This window comes from Fusarium fujikuroi, chromosome FFUJ_chr02 (genome assembly GCF_900079805.1).
Source record: "Fusarium fujikuroi IMI 58289 draft genome, chromosome FFUJ_chr02".
NCBI classification, from domain to species: domain Eukaryota; kingdom Fungi; phylum Ascomycota; class Sordariomycetes; order Hypocreales; family Nectriaceae; genus Fusarium; species Fusarium fujikuroi.
The window spans coordinates 1697873-1714301 of NC_036623.1; the positions used below are offsets into that span (position 1 = coordinate 1697873).

General features: G+C 49.9%; 6 protein-coding genes; 3 read left to right on the forward strand and 3 right to left on the reverse strand.

Annotated features, from left to right (window-relative positions):
* Positions 1-1393: 1393 nt before the first annotated feature.
* FFUJ_04755 (uncharacterized protein) lies at positions 1394-3326 on the reverse strand (the record flags this gene model as incomplete). XM_023571921.1 has 4 exons in its annotated part: positions 1394-1735; positions 1790-2081; positions 2126-2558; positions 2609-3326. The coding sequence occupies 4 exons, from the start codon at positions 3324-3326 to the stop codon at positions 1394-1396; spliced, it is 1785 nt and encodes a 594-aa protein (XP_023426145.1).
* A 731-nt stretch (positions 3327-4057) lies between these two features.
* Positions 4058-6733, forward strand: FFUJ_04754 (related to tRNA (cytosine-5-)-methyltransferase; the record flags this gene model as incomplete). XM_023571922.1 has 3 exons in its annotated part: positions 4058-4078; positions 4135-4346; positions 4411-6733. 3 exons carry the CDS (start codon positions 4058-4060, stop codon positions 6731-6733), a joined length of 2556 nt encoding a protein of 851 aa, XP_023426146.1.
* Positions 6734-6849: 116 nt separating this feature from the next.
* FFUJ_04753 (related to GTP-binding protein OBG) lies at positions 6850-8562 on the reverse strand (the record flags this gene model as incomplete). The annotated part of the gene is made up of 1 exon (XM_023571923.1): positions 6850-8562. One exon carries the CDS (start codon positions 8560-8562, stop codon positions 6850-6852), a length of 1713 nt encoding a protein of 570 aa, XP_023426147.1.
* Positions 8563-10624: 2062 nt separating this feature from the next.
* Positions 10625-11305, forward strand: FFUJ_04752 (uncharacterized protein; the record flags this gene model as incomplete). XM_023571924.1 has 2 exons in its annotated part: positions 10625-10713; positions 10771-11305. The coding sequence occupies 2 exons, from the start codon at positions 10625-10627 to the stop codon at positions 11303-11305; spliced, it is 624 nt and encodes a 207-aa protein (XP_023426148.1).
* Positions 11306-12514: 1209 nt separating this feature from the next.
* Positions 12515-14120, reverse strand: FFUJ_04751 (related to brefeldin A resistance protein BFR1 (maintenance of normal ploidy); the record flags this gene model as incomplete). XM_023571925.1 has 3 exons in its annotated part: positions 12515-12637; positions 12695-13849; positions 13974-14120. 3 exons carry the CDS (start codon positions 14118-14120, stop codon positions 12515-12517), a joined length of 1425 nt encoding a protein of 474 aa, XP_023426149.1.
* Positions 14121-14864: 744 nt separating this feature from the next.
* FFUJ_04750 (probable DNA-directed RNA polymerase chain RPB5) lies at positions 14865-15736 on the forward strand (the record flags this gene model as incomplete). XM_023571926.1 has 3 exons in its annotated part: positions 14865-14960; positions 15061-15143; positions 15205-15736. The coding sequence occupies 3 exons, from the start codon at positions 14865-14867 to the stop codon at positions 15734-15736; spliced, it is 711 nt and encodes a 236-aa protein (XP_023426150.1).
* Positions 15737-16429: the final 693 nt, after the last annotated feature.

Genomic DNA, 16429 nt, shown 5'->3' on the forward strand with positions numbered 1-16429 from the left:
TATCTATACCAAATGTTAGACCTCTGGAATTTAAGGTATTATTTTGCATCACTTCTTGATTTATGTCTGCCAGCCGCTTTGCTCTTTCCCTCTTTGGTGATGCTAGTATTGCTCCTTCCCACTCTACTTATGGGCGGTCGTTGCTCAATCCCAACGCCTTCCCAATGTCATCCCATGAGGAGATTGAGAAAGAGCAACGACAGCACGACGTTAGCATCGCGCACTCACTTACACTGCTTCATCGATACCTACAGCAAATACATACATTACCTTGGTTACCCTGTGTCGTTGATACCGCATGCACACATTTACTCAGCTTCGATGAGACAGCATACACACGCATGTGACCTGCTTCGTCGATCAATACAAGCACACCTTTACCCTACCTCGACGATACAACATACACACACATTTACCCTGCTTTGTCGATAAATATAAGCACTATTTTCACGTGCCAACTGTCCTGTGCTGTTTCGGGAGCAGCAGCTCCAGCTCATCCTTGCACAAGATCTCGAGCCTCCCCCCCCAGGGGAGGAAAGAAAACTCAGGACCTTGGCCCTAAGCGATGAAAATATTTAGGTAAATCTAGCCTAAAATTAGGGAAATCTTTACTAAGTTTATTTTGACACTCTATATTAAGGTCTGATGTTTTCTTGCTCCCTGGGTCCTTCACGCTGACCCCGCCACAGCCACAGCTGCCATGCCTACTACCGAGCAGGTGGCCGTAGCCGTCCTCGTTGCCATAGAAGTCTGCTTTTTATACTTAGGTATAGAAACCAAATAATAACCAAATATAGTGCAACGCTCATGGGCATATTTGTGCCAACTGTCAGATCGCTGTCGCGGAGATGGCAGCAGCCGCTACGTGCTGCCCGGGTCGGGCTTGTCTTCGTCCCACAGGCCGCTCCGGCCTACACTCCTCCTGCCGCCGATGCCGCCGCCGCCGCTAAAAAACAAAACAAAAAAACACCAACCTCTTAAGGACATCCAGCTTGCCTGCCTTTAAGAGCTAGAGGAGCAAGAAAACACCAGAGCTTAATATAATGTATCCTAAATTCTACTAAATTTAGGCTCAAATTATGCTAACTTACCTAAGTCTTTTTGTTGTTTAGGGTTAAGGTCCCAAGTTTTCTTCTAGCCTGCCATCTTTGAGGTGTGCACTTAAGCGGCCCCCCTATACGTAGGTATTTAGGAGGATCATGGCTTTTTGCTTTGACATGAGCGATACCATAGTTGGGGGATAATCAAAGTGGTCACGAGGAACATGCTTTCTACAATGGGGTTTTTTTTTGCTGTATCTTATCTCTCCTGACGTGACATGATTTGACTACCTACCTATATACAAACTCCTTAGTAGTCTTTGATCAACTTTCCGACACTACCTGCACACTCTCTAAATGCCGTTCTGGAGCCACTCAAATGTATTGAGCAACTCGAACCCGAATGTTAAAGACGGAGGAACCCCTATAGCTAACGGTACCAGGTCTGTATTGCCAGTCGGTTCCGAGTTCAAATACTCATCAAGCACACGCTGAATGATTGCTTTGCAGTCTCCACAAACAACTCTGTTTGGCGAGCTGGGACCGACCCAGCTCAAGAAAGCAACGAGCAAGCTCAGTTGCTGTACGATGTTGGACCGTGAAAGAGCAGGATTCAAGGGATGAGCCCCGAAGAAGGTTGGTCGAAGTAGCTCTTGACAGAGGATGCCTCCTCCTAGTGCTCCGTAGGCTACCAGCTATTCATAAAATTAGAATGAATAACTACTATACTTTTGAATGATGATACTTACAAGCCATTCAAAGTTCCGCCGCATAGGCGCAAATCGATTTTTATGCACCCAGAGCATGATCGTAACCTTGACTAAATCAAAACTAGTTGCAAGTAAAGAGCCATCATCAATACCGCCATGCGTAAGAAGCAATCTCTCGACCACAAAGACATCTTTTCGATGAGCGAGATGAAGCAATATTCTCAGATAAAGAACATTTACGTCAAGATGCGGATCATCTAGATCTTCAAACTTGAAAATTAAATGCGAAGGCATTTCGAGAAATGTTTGCATCACGCGGGCTTTGATAATTCTTCATCTTATTAGTATATGTCGAAAATTACCGCGACAACTTACTGAAGATATTCGAGCGTGGCATGGGTATCGTTGCCAAGTGCCACTTCTATCACCTCGTCAAAGACATAAGCCATCAAGTAGCGGGCCCGTATGTAACTGTTGCCGGAAATCTCACCCTTCGTGTTCCAGCCCCTGTCATCCAGAGCCTTGAACTCCTCTATCAGCGTGTCCTCAGATACCATACAACTATCTGGCAAATCCAGGGGCGGCACTGATGAGCAATAGCGACGGCTCAGAAGTGGTGGCCTACCAGTAAAGGAGACCTCGGATTTGTCATTTGCAAAGATATAGCTATAGAGTAGACGCTTATGCTCGACACAAAACGAAGGCTTTTGGGGCTGTGTTTGGGGCCTCGATGCCTCTCCCGAAGCATGTAATCCAATATAAAGAAGAATAGAGACACATAAACTGTGTGAGTTCCAGTATACAGGACCTAGAGAGTTAGTGTATGATACCAGACTTGATACTTGATAGTGAACATACTAGCATCGCCATAAACCATTGTTCCAAGAGCTGCATGTCGTCGACAGAGATCAAGGAGCATATTGTTACCAGCTGTGAAACGGCGCGCTATCTCAATGCAGTAGTGTATGTGATCGTGCGAGAGAACAGATGATCGCTTGCCTTCAACCCATTGAAGCTGACGATGTGTTAGGGTTGATATTGCATCTGAAAGACCTTCGAGATGAGCCCACAGAAGCCCTATCGATTCCCATCGGATGTTTGGCCCACAGAACTGAGCTATCCAGTCATCAAAACCATCAAAGGTATCGTTAACAGGCTTTGAAGTGTTGCGGCACAGCACATCAGCAACCTGCTCATCGAAGCATTCACTGCCCTCAAAGCTTTGAAAAAGCAGCCGCAGAGACTTAATGATTCTTGATACAGCCGTGTGAGTCCAAGTTGTGGTGTTTTCAGGACCAGGTTCATCGTGGAATATCATATGTGCTTCTGGTCGTCCCGGAAGATACTGTAGTACAACAAGGCACATTTGCTGTGTTGGCAAAGGCAAGCTGCGTAAACGAACATCATCACTTTCAGGGCTTGATACCTCTGGGCTGGGAAATTCAGAGCCTTTGTCAGAAAGAGATAAACTCTCTCGAGCTCCTTGGAAGACCGAGTTGTAGCTTGTAAAACCGAGATAGCCGGGACTGAATGCGTAGTCTCGTGTCATCGGCTTAGCAGGTTGTGGTGACGGCATTTGATTCTGCATACGGAGTACAGTGGTGGCAGATTGGAGAAAAGGATGGAATTAAGAAGCCCAAGCCATTTGATAACTTCAAAATGCAACCCGAAGACACCTCTTGTCGGAGTCACAATTGACAATTGTTGTTCAGCTGTAAAGAACGCCAAGGTCGGGTCAGCATGAGTGCCGATTTCGGCTTGTAACCAACCATGGAGCTGGGATTAACAAACATTCATGTCAAATAGTTTACTCACTACATCTCCGCTGGATCCATTGTAGCACCTATCCATTGTGTGTATTAACTGCGTTTGGCTAAGTGAATGTGGATAGACCAAATTTCAAAATAGTCATTGAGGCTCTGTCATCATGGTCCTAGTCACAATGTTGATAGTCTGAGGCACGGGAATTTGTGAAACTGTCAACGTTGTCAAGGAAAAGATGTTGTTTCATAATCTTTACCCCCTTCGTTCTATAATGTAATGGTTACCATGAACAGACACTACAAAATGTTATTCCTCGTGCGCTCAGGCGTTTCCTCAGTTCATATGATACTTTTCCTTTCAAAATATGAACTTAGCATTTCTATTGTTCTCACTTTTCCTAGTGAAGCTATCATAAACCCACTATAAACCTTGCATACTTTTAGCGTCGCACATGCCAAAAAGTGGCGGGGCCTTTTTTTTAGTCCAAATTTTTTGTCGCATTGAATGTTCTCTCGATTCAACCACTTCAAGACATTTGCGACAATGGGCAAAAAGAGCTTCAGGGTGCGCATATACTTAACGCAACACCCCAATTGCGACCTTCACTGACACTACCACAGGGAAAGAACAGAAGAGGAGGCGGTGGCGGCCGAGGTGGTGGTAACCAGGATAGAGGTGGCTGGAGAGATTATCCTGCCATTCCCAAGGAGAACGAGAAGCTCCAGCGCTTCTATGACACCCTCCTTCAGCTGCCTGAAGAGGAGAAGAATGCCTACTGGGAGGCTCTCAGACGTGAGCTTCCTAACAGCTTCAGGTTCTGCGGCTCTAAAGGGTATGTTCTGTCGCAATCGCTCGCGTAACGCGAAATCTGTTTGCTAACCTCGACGTGCTTTCAGTCACGCTCTTCTTGTCAAGAGCCTTCTCCAGACCAGATACATCCCCGAGATCGTCAAGATCGAGCATCAGGATGGCCGACCTGTTGAACCTCCCCAGCCTGTGCCCTGGTACCCCGACGAACTTGCTTGGTGGATGACTACCCCCAAGAACGTCGTTCGCAAGTTCCCTCCCTTCGCCGCATTCCAGAAATTTCTCGTATCCGAGACGAGCGTCGGAAACATCAGCCGACAGGAAGTCGTCAGCATGATCCCCCCTATGCTGATGGATCTCCGCCCTGGCATGACCGTCCTTGACATGTGTGCTGCTCCTGGAAGCAAGGCGGCGCAACTGCTCGAGATGATTCACCAGGGCGAGGAGGCACGTGTGCGCAAGGTTCTCCGATCTTATGCTCAGGAAGATGGCCTGGACCTTGGTGCTGAGACTACAGATGAGATTGAGGCCGACCTCGAAGCCGACCCCAGCGACGCTGGACGGGCTACTGGAATGCTTGTCGCCAACGACTCCGATTACAAGCGCGGACACATGCTTGTGCATCAGCTCAAGCGACTTTCTTCCCCTAACCTTCTTGTCACGAACCACGATGCTACCCAATTCCCTTCGATCAGGCTCCCTGCTAAGGACGGCAAGAAGCCAACCTACCTCAAGTTCGATCGCATTCTGGCTGATGTCCCTTGCTCCGGTGACGGAACTCTGCGCAAGAATGCCAACATCTGGAAGGATTGGCAACCCGGAAGCGCTCTTGGCCTGCACCTCACCCAGATTCGAATTCTGGTCCGCGCTCTCCAGCTTCTCAAGGTTGGTGGACGTGTCGTGTTCTCTACCTGCAGTATGAACCCTGTTGAGAACGAGTCTGTGGTTGTCTCAGCCATTGAGCGATGTGGCGGTCCTGCGAATGTTGAGATTGTCGACTGCAGCAATGAGCTGCCCAACCTGAAGCGATACCCCGGAATGAAGGACTGGAAGATCATGGATAAGAGTGCCCGTATCTGGAGCTCTTGGAAGGAGGTTGAGGACTTTGCCAAGGAGAGCGCCGACGGCGTTATCCCTGGACGAGTCGTTGAGACCATGTTCCCCAGACTCGAGGGTGCCGAATGCGCTGACCTGCCTCTTGAGCGCTGCATGAGAGTCTATCCTCACATGCAAGACACAGGCGGTTTCTTCATCACTGTCTTGGAGAAGAAGTCCGAGTTCAAGGCTAAGAATGAGAACGAGTCGAAGGAGACCAAGCCCGCCAAGACTGAAGAATCCGCTGAGGCCGCTCCTGCTGAGAAGGTTGCTGAAGAGGCACCTGGCAAGGAGGAGATCGAAGTGAAGACTGAATCTGAGACGGCTCCTGCTGAAGCTGAAGCTACACCTGCCAAGGCCGAAGACAAGCAGGAGGATGTTGCTATGGCCGATGCGTCTACTAACGGTACCAAGCGACCTCTCGAGACTGATGATGCTCAAGATCAGCCCGCTAAAAAGGCCAAGACTGAGTCTACTGAGCCCTCAGCTGCCGTTACTCCTGTTGCCCAAGCGGCACAGGAGGCCAGCAAGCCTCGCCGAAACGGCCCTGTCGAGGAGGCTTTCAAGTACCTGGATGTTTCACACCCCACCGTCCAGAACATCAAGGAGTTTTATCATATCTCTAAGCGCTTCCCCGACGATCGGTACATGGTCCGAAACGAGATGGGTGAGCCTGCCAAGGCCATCTATTACACCAGCGCACTTCTCCGCGATATCCTTATCGAGAACGAGGGCCGTGGCATCAAGTTCATCCATGGTGGTGTCCGCATGTATATGAAGCAGGACGCCCCCTCTGCTGATGTCTGCAGATGGCGTATCCAGGCTGAGGGTATGCCCATCCTCCAGGGTTACGTCGGTGAGCCCCGCGTTGTGCACCTCCACAACAAGGAGACCTTCCGCAAGCTTCTCATCGAGATGTTCCCTCGCATCAACGATGGCAAGTACGAGCGCTTCGACGAGATCGGCGAGCGTGTCCGAGATATCGGCATGGGTTGCGCTGTTCTCCGCGTTGAGCCTGACGGTACAGACCCCGACTTTAGAGAGCGCATGGCTCTCCCTCTCTGGAAGAGCATCCACTCCCTCAACCTTATGCTTCCTAAGGAGGATCGATCTGCTATGCTACTACGCATCTTTAACGATACATCCCCGCTCATCAACATAGCTGCGCAGAAGAACCAGAAGGCTGTTCAAGAAGCCAAGGAGGCTGAGGCTGGTGATGATACCAAGGAGGAAGTGGATGTCGCGGATCTTCCCTCGCCCGAGGAGCCAGCCACGGAGCCAGTAGAGGCTGAGGAGGAGAAGATGGAAACGGCTTAAAAATGGGTCAATGTACAATTGCTTTATATTGTTTTGGTGTTACCATAGTTTGAATCATGGTCAGGGATGAAATGTTAATACAGAATGGTATAATACAAGGTGTCTCCAAACTTTGTCTACTCGTCTAGTAATCCCACAGTCCAGTGTACAATTCTATCTACGCCCTGGCCATTAATTGCGCTCACCGGGATAACAGCACAGTCTTTTGTCCAAGCATCCGCTACTCCGCTTGGATGCGGTTTTTCGCCTTTTGTGACACTATCAAGGTATTGTTTTAATTCCTTGAAGTTTTCTTGTGTCTCTGGCAAGTCAGCCTTGGTTGCAACGACAAACCACGGCTTTCCAGCAATTTGTAGTCCTGGCCTTGAACTGAAATCTTCTTCATCGTTCGCCATACCTGGGGACAGATTCATAGGACCGTCCATATCCGACGTGACATCCCAGTCAATGTGTGACTCGATTGCGCGATCGGCCTCTTCTTCATCACGCATTTGTGCGTATAATCCAACCTCACGCCACAGTGATTCCAAAGCCTTGACTGCATTACCAGCAGACAGATCAATGACGAAAGCGAGTACACCAGCACGTTCGACATGGCGCAGAAAAGCAATCCCTAGACCACGGTCAAGATGCGCACCTTCGATCAAACCGGGAATGTCAGCAATCGTGAATCGGGTGCGTGGTTCAGTGTCGACTGCTTCGGGCAGACCCAGTTGAGCAGGATATCGGCGGAAACTCTTGATTACTGGCCGACCAGAATACTTATCAAGAACAACCGTGCCGATATTGGGCTGCAGCGTTGTAAAGGCCCAGTTGCCCACTCTGGTACGGCTGTTTGTGATGGCACGCAGGAGGGTACTTTTTCCAGCATTGGGAAGGCCGACGAGGCCTACGTCAGCAAGGAGCTTGAGCTCAAGCTCAATCTTCATGGTAACAGCCTCTTCGCCTTTAGTAGCAAACATGGGCCGAGGATGCGCCCTAGATGTGAAGTGGGGGTTTCCCAAGCCACCGATACCTCCAGTTGCAAGAAGGATTGGCTTTGGGGTAGGGCGAGATAAGTCAAGATGGATGGTGGGAGGCGGTTGTTTCAGAAGTCGAGTTCGTTTAGGCAATCGAGGAAAGACGGTTTGTTTGATGTCAGTCTTAGACAGTCCGGGATATAAAAGCCACTTGCGACGCTCAGGATCCTGATCACCGTCCTCATTCTCCTCTTCGACCTGTTCCTCCTCCTCCTCTTCTTCGTAACCCTCTTCGTTCTCTTCTTGCCTCTGCTTCCGCTCTAGAGCAGCCATACGTTCCTCCTTTCTCTTTTGTTTCTGCTGAGCGTGCCACAAGCGCATATCCATCTCTTCGTCGAGCACCGGATTCTCACGCTCTGTTTCACGGACCACTGTTCCCACAGGCACAGTTATAATGATATCCTCTCCTCGTGTTCCACTCTTTGCGCTTCCCTGTCCATGCTTGCCTCGGCCGGCTCGAACGAATCGCTTGCGCGCCAACTTGTGCAGTGAGGTTTCGCCATGCGCTGCTTGAATGTAGACATTGCCGCCGTGACCACCATCGCCACCATTGGGGGGGCCCTCAGCAAGGTATGCTTCTCGCAAAAAAGAAATACAGCCGTTTCCACCTCTACCAGCATAGAGAGTTAAAAAGGCTTTGTCCGAGAAACTGGGAGACGCATAGTCATCCGGAGCAGGGTTTAGTCGGGACTCTGGGAGGTCGTTTATGGTGGAGTTGTAGCGACGTCGTTGGAGAGCTGCTGTGCTGGCGAGAGTGTGTCTTGACAGGAATATCGAAGGGTAGAGGAATGGTAGGAGGGTCGAAGACATAGCCGGGCACCGCGGAGCCATAATTAAAGACTTGTGCGACAATTCTGGTGTAGAATTGAAGCTGTTATGTTGAATATCTTTTGATCACATCTTGCCTTGAGCTTAGTCGAAATTTTGGGGTTGCTGATTAGATAAGGTCCCTCCATGAGCTTTTGATTTAAACATGACAGAGCAGACGATGATGTGAAAATACAAGTACAATTTCTTGAATTGATTAGGCAAGGCTAGAGTTTCTGTGCAATTATGTTAGTAGGTATACTTCCGGGCATTGATTTCTCTCAGGTATTTTTGATCTCAGCCAGCTTTGGATCTCAACATAAAGTGGTTTTCGTATAAGTCCTAAAAGGGAAAGAGGACTTCAGTGCAGAGCAACCTACCACCAACCGACAAGGCAACCGCCGTCTTGGATCCATGCCTCAGGTCTCAGCTAGGACTAACGAAAGAAGGCGGTGCTAAGAGTTTCAAGGCCTCTCTCTCTCTCTCTCCTCATCTGATTTCTCCTTTCTGATACTCACTTCGTGATACCTTCAATCTCGTGCCATATCGATATCTCTCCTCCGACATATCGCAGCAAGTTGCCACTAGGCCATCTCCGTATCACACTCACGGCCCTCACTCCCGGCGCTCAATAAACGAAACGCCCACCAACGCGCTTCAACAGTGCGGGCGTGCGATTTCCAACATACTACCTAATTTCTAATAATCACACTCAAGATTACCGATAACAAAGCCAACGTTTTGAACCATTCTCAACTCTCCATCGACGATGCTCCCCTGTCTGTTCGTCTCGCCTCGCCCCGACCGGATCCTGCAGCTCACCTAGAATGGCTCGTTGCTGGCGTCCATTGCTATTTGACCAGCATTGGGCTAGCCCCAGCTTGCCGAGCTTAACAACAAACGCCAGCTGACGCCAAAATGCGGTGAATCGGTGTTACAGCAATGGATAAAGCCAGCAGAGCCTCTTGTATGTCTGTGGTCAGCCTTTCAGTGTTCCCTTGCCATCTTCCTTACTACTAGGGCTCTTAACGACTGACCTTGCCTTCATTCGTCGACTCTTGATAGATGCTCACTGGCTTACCACCGTCAACCCAACCGATGACCCCATTTGTCACACCTGGCTCTCTTGCATTCTTTGAACTTCGCCAGTCGATCCAGCTCCAGTCTCTTGTGCAATACAATATCTCACGTCAAGCCTCGCATAATTTTTCTCGGTCAACTCTCGTCTTGACTCTTCGTCGAAGTCCCACTCACCCCTCCATCTGGTGTACTATCTACTGCTTGTCAACACCACCCTTCCTAGCAGAAAGCACATGAGCCGCACAATCACCCAACGACAGTTCGCCGCCATCGACCCCTCCCTTGTAGCAGTTCGAAGCCATTGGGCCAGCCTGCATACGATCCGTGGTCCCGCATTCGAGCCACGACTGTAGACGTGGTCGGCCTGCTCTCATTCGATCTCTCCACATAGCTTCCTTCGCTTCCCCACGCGACTTCTTCCACCTCGCTCTTCAGTTTCTCCCTCCATTTCCAGCTTGAGCCCCGAGAGCTGCTGGTGCTTGCAGTGCAGCATACATACGGCTCCAGCGAAACAGAAGCTCGTCTTCCCAAGCTGGTTCTCGACGGGCAAACCAGACCATTTTGCAACCCAGTGTCGTTATCTCCTTACCGCCACGCCGTCAATCGACTTTAACACGGCTCGTGCCTTTTAGCTAGGTCCGTTTTAACTTCTCTCTGTCATCCTTATCCCTACCTCCTACCTCCTTCCCCATTTCTTGTCTTCTCATTCTTCAATCCCACTGTTGCTGGTCTTCTCTCCCGCACATACAACCCTATGAAAGACGTCTGCGGGGTTGGAGGGGGATCTCACGTTGTTGTTATGACTTGACCGTAGATGAATATTGTTTTTCTGGCCATCTCTTGCACTACGCTCACCCACTCTAATTCGGTGTAAACCAATTCGCCTGATTTCACAGCTAAGATGTTTCCCAGAAGTTATCCCTACAGTGGCAAGTCTATTTTCAGGATGGATCCTGATTGCGCGATATGCCACGCTCCGGCCAATATGGCGTGCGAGTGTGAGGCTAAGGGCCTTGACGTTGCTGTCAAACAAGCCGAGGATCGCATGATGCGGTCGATATACAATGAAATACGGTACATAACTTTGCCCTTCCCTTACGCCACGAAGCAGTTCTGACTATCAATTCATAGTTCCTGGGTCCGAGGACATGCACAAGACTACATACTTGAATACTTCCGCCTCCTAACTGATCAACGAAAAACTGCCCATGCTGCGCATATGGACCGAATTACTGCCCACGCCTATCACTACTACCACGCACCGCCTCATCCGACACAAGTTGCTGAAGCGCAAGCGTCCCTCAAACGCGGCATTGACGAAGACTGGCAAGCGAGCGTACAGCGGTATCCTGAAGTTTTGGAATATTTCTTTGGACTTGTTGAACTCACATTACCGGCGGAGGATGAGCCGGCTGTAAAGGATCCGCCATTGGGTTCGTTATCAAACTCGCGAAAAGTGAATCGGCGAAGCGGTACTGCCCCTCCCGGTGCCTCTGCTGTAGTAGCACCTCCAGGATATCGTGGTGATCCAGGCCAGATGCACCCACAGGAGCCTCCCATGCCCAGACCCGATCGCCGAACTCCCGGCCCTCAAATGAGGCGGCCTAACTTTGGGGCTATCCCGCCGCCAATGCCGGGTGCCTATAATTTCCCTCCTCCATATTAAGCGACTACAAATGGCCAATACGTTAATTGTGAGCATCTATCCAGGTGCTGAGTATGCTACAAAAATCCATATTACGATTTCTACGAACATCACGACCATTGCATAATTGGGGCATGGAGAACTACCGGCCTAGCAGACCACGGTGGCACCATTACTGGGGGTTTTGAAGTTTGGGCTGACAATGCCATTTGTGTTTGAGTAGAAGCTTTCCCGTCGGGCATATTTTCATTGGAGTAACTGGGGTTAACAAAGTTTGGCGATTTTGTTCTGTATCTGAAATTACAAATACCACGCCACTGAAGGCAAAATTATGAACGACACCACAACTTCCTTTGCCCTTTTGATATGCATCATGGCGAACAAAGCCATATCTTGATTGGACGTGTGGGAGACGGTGCGAAAGAGGGGCACGCATCCGAAGCAGTCAAGGTCATGGCGATAGGTCGAAGGGTGTGAGCTAGGTTATGCAAGCTCATGTCGGCGTTTTCAACACATCATCTGCTGCAGTAAGACGACACTCTACTGTGCATACATCGTTACATGACCAGGTCTTGGGCGAATGCATACACGCATGCACGCAACAGGAAAAACAAGCAGAAAAGTGTAGACCTAAAGGGGCCCAGCAATATATGCCCGACCCCAGGCTCAGCCCAACTAAAACTTCGATGCAGGTTTACATGAGCTCATCATGTCTGAGCAAATCTGTCAATGAGCGGCAATAAGCAATTGACCCGACCCTACCTAGGGTTTAGATCTACAGGGAACCCGATAACCGAGTCTCATGTCACGTAACTCTAAATAAGAAAAGATGCAATGCATCACGAGATTGAACCAACTTTTTGTCATTTTCCTTGCGCATGACTTTAATAAGAAACTGCGCCTAATTACAAAAACAGCACAAAAAAGCGCTTTTTAGATTCGAGCATGTGGCGTTGAAAGAGGGGGAGAAGGGATGTATGAAGCAGGAAGTAACTCAGGCAATAAAGTTGGTGGGCAAGACAACTTTGAATAACGTTTGATATAAGCTCAACGTTTGATTCGGTATGCCGAGTGGGCGCCGGAGGGATCCAACGAATTTCGGAAAGGACGAGGACAATAAGATCAACTGGGGCGAGGTAGGGAGCGCGCAGGGGGAGGTTGTAAGCCCAAGGAGCATCGACGGTATGGGATATTACCGACGAGCAATCGATATTGCGATAAGAAGGAAGTTTACGACTCCTGCTTGTCAGCAATAGAAGTTTCCTTCAGGTCAGCAGTGGTCTGCTCGACCTTGTCGCCATTAGCCTCGGCGGCCTCGAGTTCGGCGATCTCCTTCTTAGCCTTCTCAATGTTCTGAGGTAGTAATTAGCATCGTCTCTTCACAGGCGCTTTATGAGATTGGTGACTTACACGCTGTGTCTGGGCCTCCTGGTCGTTCTTCCAGAAATCGAGCTTGGCACGGACCTTCTCAGCCACAGCAGGGATATCGGCAGCACTCATGGGAGGGTCGATACCCATGGCGGCACAGTCCTCAACCACAGCTGGGGGAACGTTGAACTTGTTCGATGAGCCGCCGTGAGCAGTTTTCTTGCCCTTCTTGCCCTTCTTCACCGCAGGCGCGTACTCCTCATCACGGTCCTCCTTGCGAAGGAGTTTGGTGCCCTTGAGGCCAGACTCGTCAACGCTTCGTTGGGCCTGAGCACCGAGACCTGTATCGGCCATCAGAGGGCCCTTCTCAACCTTGTGGTTAGGATCGAGGAATTGGAGCAGGCTGTTGGCGCGGCGGATCTCGTCTAGGTAGGCAGGGTCGCTGGCATCACCCAGACGACGCTCAGCCTCAGCCTTCTTTCGCTCTTGGTGGTAGCGCTCCTGCTCAGCCCTTTGCTTCTCACGGTAGCGCTCCCGAGCTTCACGGTCGTAGGCCTGATATGCCTTCTTCTGTCCATAATAGTCATCCTTGAGCTTACGGATAGCGGTGTACTTTTCCTGCTGTTCGGCCTGGAGCTTGGAGCGCTCATCACGGAGACTGGAAAGACCCTTGTAAGCTTCGTCCTGCTCGGCCTTGATAGCATCGATCTCGGCCTGAATCTTGTTATACTGGTCGGAGAGAGCCTTTTGCTCAGGGTCGTCCATGCTATCCTTGATCTCCTTAATCTTGGCGCGGAGGTCATCGATCTGCTTCTGGGAATCGTCAAGCTGTCCGAAGTTCTTGCGCATCTTGCGGAGACTGGAGATGTCTGATAAGGCCTTCTTTTCGTCTACCAGCTTCATGGTGCCGGAGTTGACCTGCTTGTCCAGACTCGCAATCTGGCGGTCGAGGTCCTCGAGACTCTTGAAGGGAACCTTGTTCTTCGCAGCCTTTTGCTCGTTGATTCGGCTTCGAACTTGCTCATCGAGACGCTTGATCTGGTCGAGCTTAGTAGAACGGGCGTTCTTTCCGCCAGCCTGCTTCTGTCGAATCTCGTTGGCCTGAGCAATGAGCTCTTGTCGTCGCTTTTGGGTAGGGTTAGGCTGGTCCTTGTTCTTGTTGGGCATAGCAATCTCGATCTTAGCCTTGACAGCGGCCTAGAAGAGTATAATTGTTAGTTGATGTTGACTCAAATAGTTCCAGCTCGTGAGGCCACGGATGTGGAATCTGGGTCGATCCAAGCCACATTTTCAAAAGGAGGGCAATTCAGCGAGATCTTACCAGACGGTCCATTGAAGCCTTATGCTCCTTCTCAGCCTTTGCGAGTTCCTGCTTAAAGAGATTCTCATCGGGCTTGGCAGGTCGAACATTAGCTTGCTTGTCGGCCTTGTCCGCCGCAGGAGCGGGAGAGGTTGCGGTTTCGGCCATTGCGATGAGAGGAGAATACAAAGACGAGAACCAAGATGAGTCAAGTGGAAGACAAGAAACCAGGAGCGAAATTGCTCGAGGATAAGTGAAAGTGCGAGGCTTAAATTGAGCAAAGTTCGACACGTGTTGTCGAAAAGGAGGGAAAAAAAGACGACCCCAGAATAAAGCTAAGGTAAGGTATAGGTAGGTTTGGTGCGCTGCAGTGCAAATGCAGTCTCGGCCAGTGGAATTCTATCACCTTCTGCTTCTGAGGTAAAGTTCTGGACCCGTGTCTCTTGCTGTAAATTCTCGGGGCAGGCCCGTGCGCCCCTGAGCTGTCTCTCTTTCCATTGTCTCGCTCAGTATTACAGGCAACTCACTCTCCGGGCTCTCTTTTTGCTCCTTCTACAGTAGGGGTGCCCCTCCCTTGGGACTCGGGTCCTTCCCCTAGCGTTCGCTGGAAAGACCACTGAGCTTCACTGGCGCGTCCCAGGTCCAGGGGTTCGTTCCCGCCCCACCTTCCATGATCAGACTTGTCCTCTCGCGGTGGCTGATGCAGGTGTAGGTGGCGGTGCGTGGCGTCTAGCAGAATCACATGACCCTTTCAGTCCTCTGACCCGCTCAAAGAAGTTTGGACTTTTGCGGCGACGATGCAAGGCTGAACGAAACATTTTTGACGACGCTCACGATTTCAACCTTTTCTTTCCGCCTTTGTTATCTCGACCACCAACACCACATCTCGAATCGCACCTCACACTCACTACCATGGATATTGATCAAGTTCCCACCGACGCCAGATCCAAGGAGGTTGTTCGTCTTTGGCGAGCATGGAGGACCATCCATGAGATGGTCGCGGACCGAGTACGTTTGTCCTAACAGTCCTATCGTAGACTTCAGAGAAGCGCGCAGCACTTCCAACTGTGTAACTTTCTGTAATAAGCAAACGACTGACATTTCAAAGGAATACGAGCTTGCTGAAGAGGAAGTCAAGATCTCTCTCGACCGCTTCCGCGACGAATACTGCAACCCCGACGGCTCCATCAAGTAAGACCGGCTATACTTGCGACATCACAAAGAAACCATGGAACTAACAGTTCGACTACAGCCGCGCCAAGCTTCAATTCTCGGCGCGTCCCAGCGAGAACATGATCCGCAAAAACACACCTCCTGTGACAGCAGCCAACCCCAACCCCAACCCCGGCGCCGACTGTGGTCCTGTCTGGGTTGAGTTCCTCGCCGATAAGACCTTCGGCGTCAACCAGATCCGACAATTTGCCAAATATGTGATCACGAACAACTACAAGACTGGCATCATGGTAACACACGTTCCTCTCTCACCCGCCGCCCGCAAGACTCTCCAGAGTGTCGAGTCCGTCGCTAAGATCGAGTGCTTCCTCGAGGATGATCTTCTTGTCAACATTACCCACCACGAGCTTGTTCCCAAGCACGTCTTGCTTTCTCGCGAGGAGAAGCTCGCTCTTCTCAAGCGCTATCGCCTCAAGGAGACCCAACTACCACGTATTTTACAAAAGGACCCTGTTGCTCGTTACTTGGGTTTGAAGCGGGGCCAAGTCGTCAAGATTATCCGAAACAGTGAAACTGCTGGTCGTTATGCCAGTTATAGATTGTGTGTATAGATGAACAATTATGGACGGGGCAGTCTTGAGAGATCGAGCCGAAGATGAGAGCTGTTGGATGGAAAGGGATGGGAAGGCTCATGGTACGTGGACGGAGGCGTCACACTGCACTTGAAATTCTAAAAAGCTGGCGTTTCAGGGGTTCTATGTATATTGCGCGTTGCCGCAGCAAAGCCAATGAAGGAATATTAAGCATTTACGAGAGTTAATCTTTGCCCTTTGCTCTGTGTAGGTAGATGCCAGGCTTGTAAGTACCTTAATTATAGACTTGTTCTTCTAAAGTGACGGATGCCACCAGAGCTTTACATTATCCTGTAACCTTGCCAGCGCCGTGTCTCAAATAGGTGATCGTGTTGTCCGACCATTTAGGATATTCTCAGATATTGAACAAATCATGTCAATGCCATTAAACGTTAACTTGGCGTTTGCCGGGTATATATAACCAATAACCATGTCATCCTGACACAACCATAAAAATCCCAAGCATATCATAATGCAACCCGCGATAGTTGCGCGAATGCCTGATTTCCAAATCCTGCCTCGTATTGAGACTTCGCATATACCCAAGTAAAAGATCCCTGCGTGCGCATTACTCCTGTCCTGCCAACCAAAAATACATTCAAAGCCTGTAGCATAAAACGCCCCAGGCCGTATATAAATATTCCAAGCCAGGCCAAATAAATCCCATAAAAG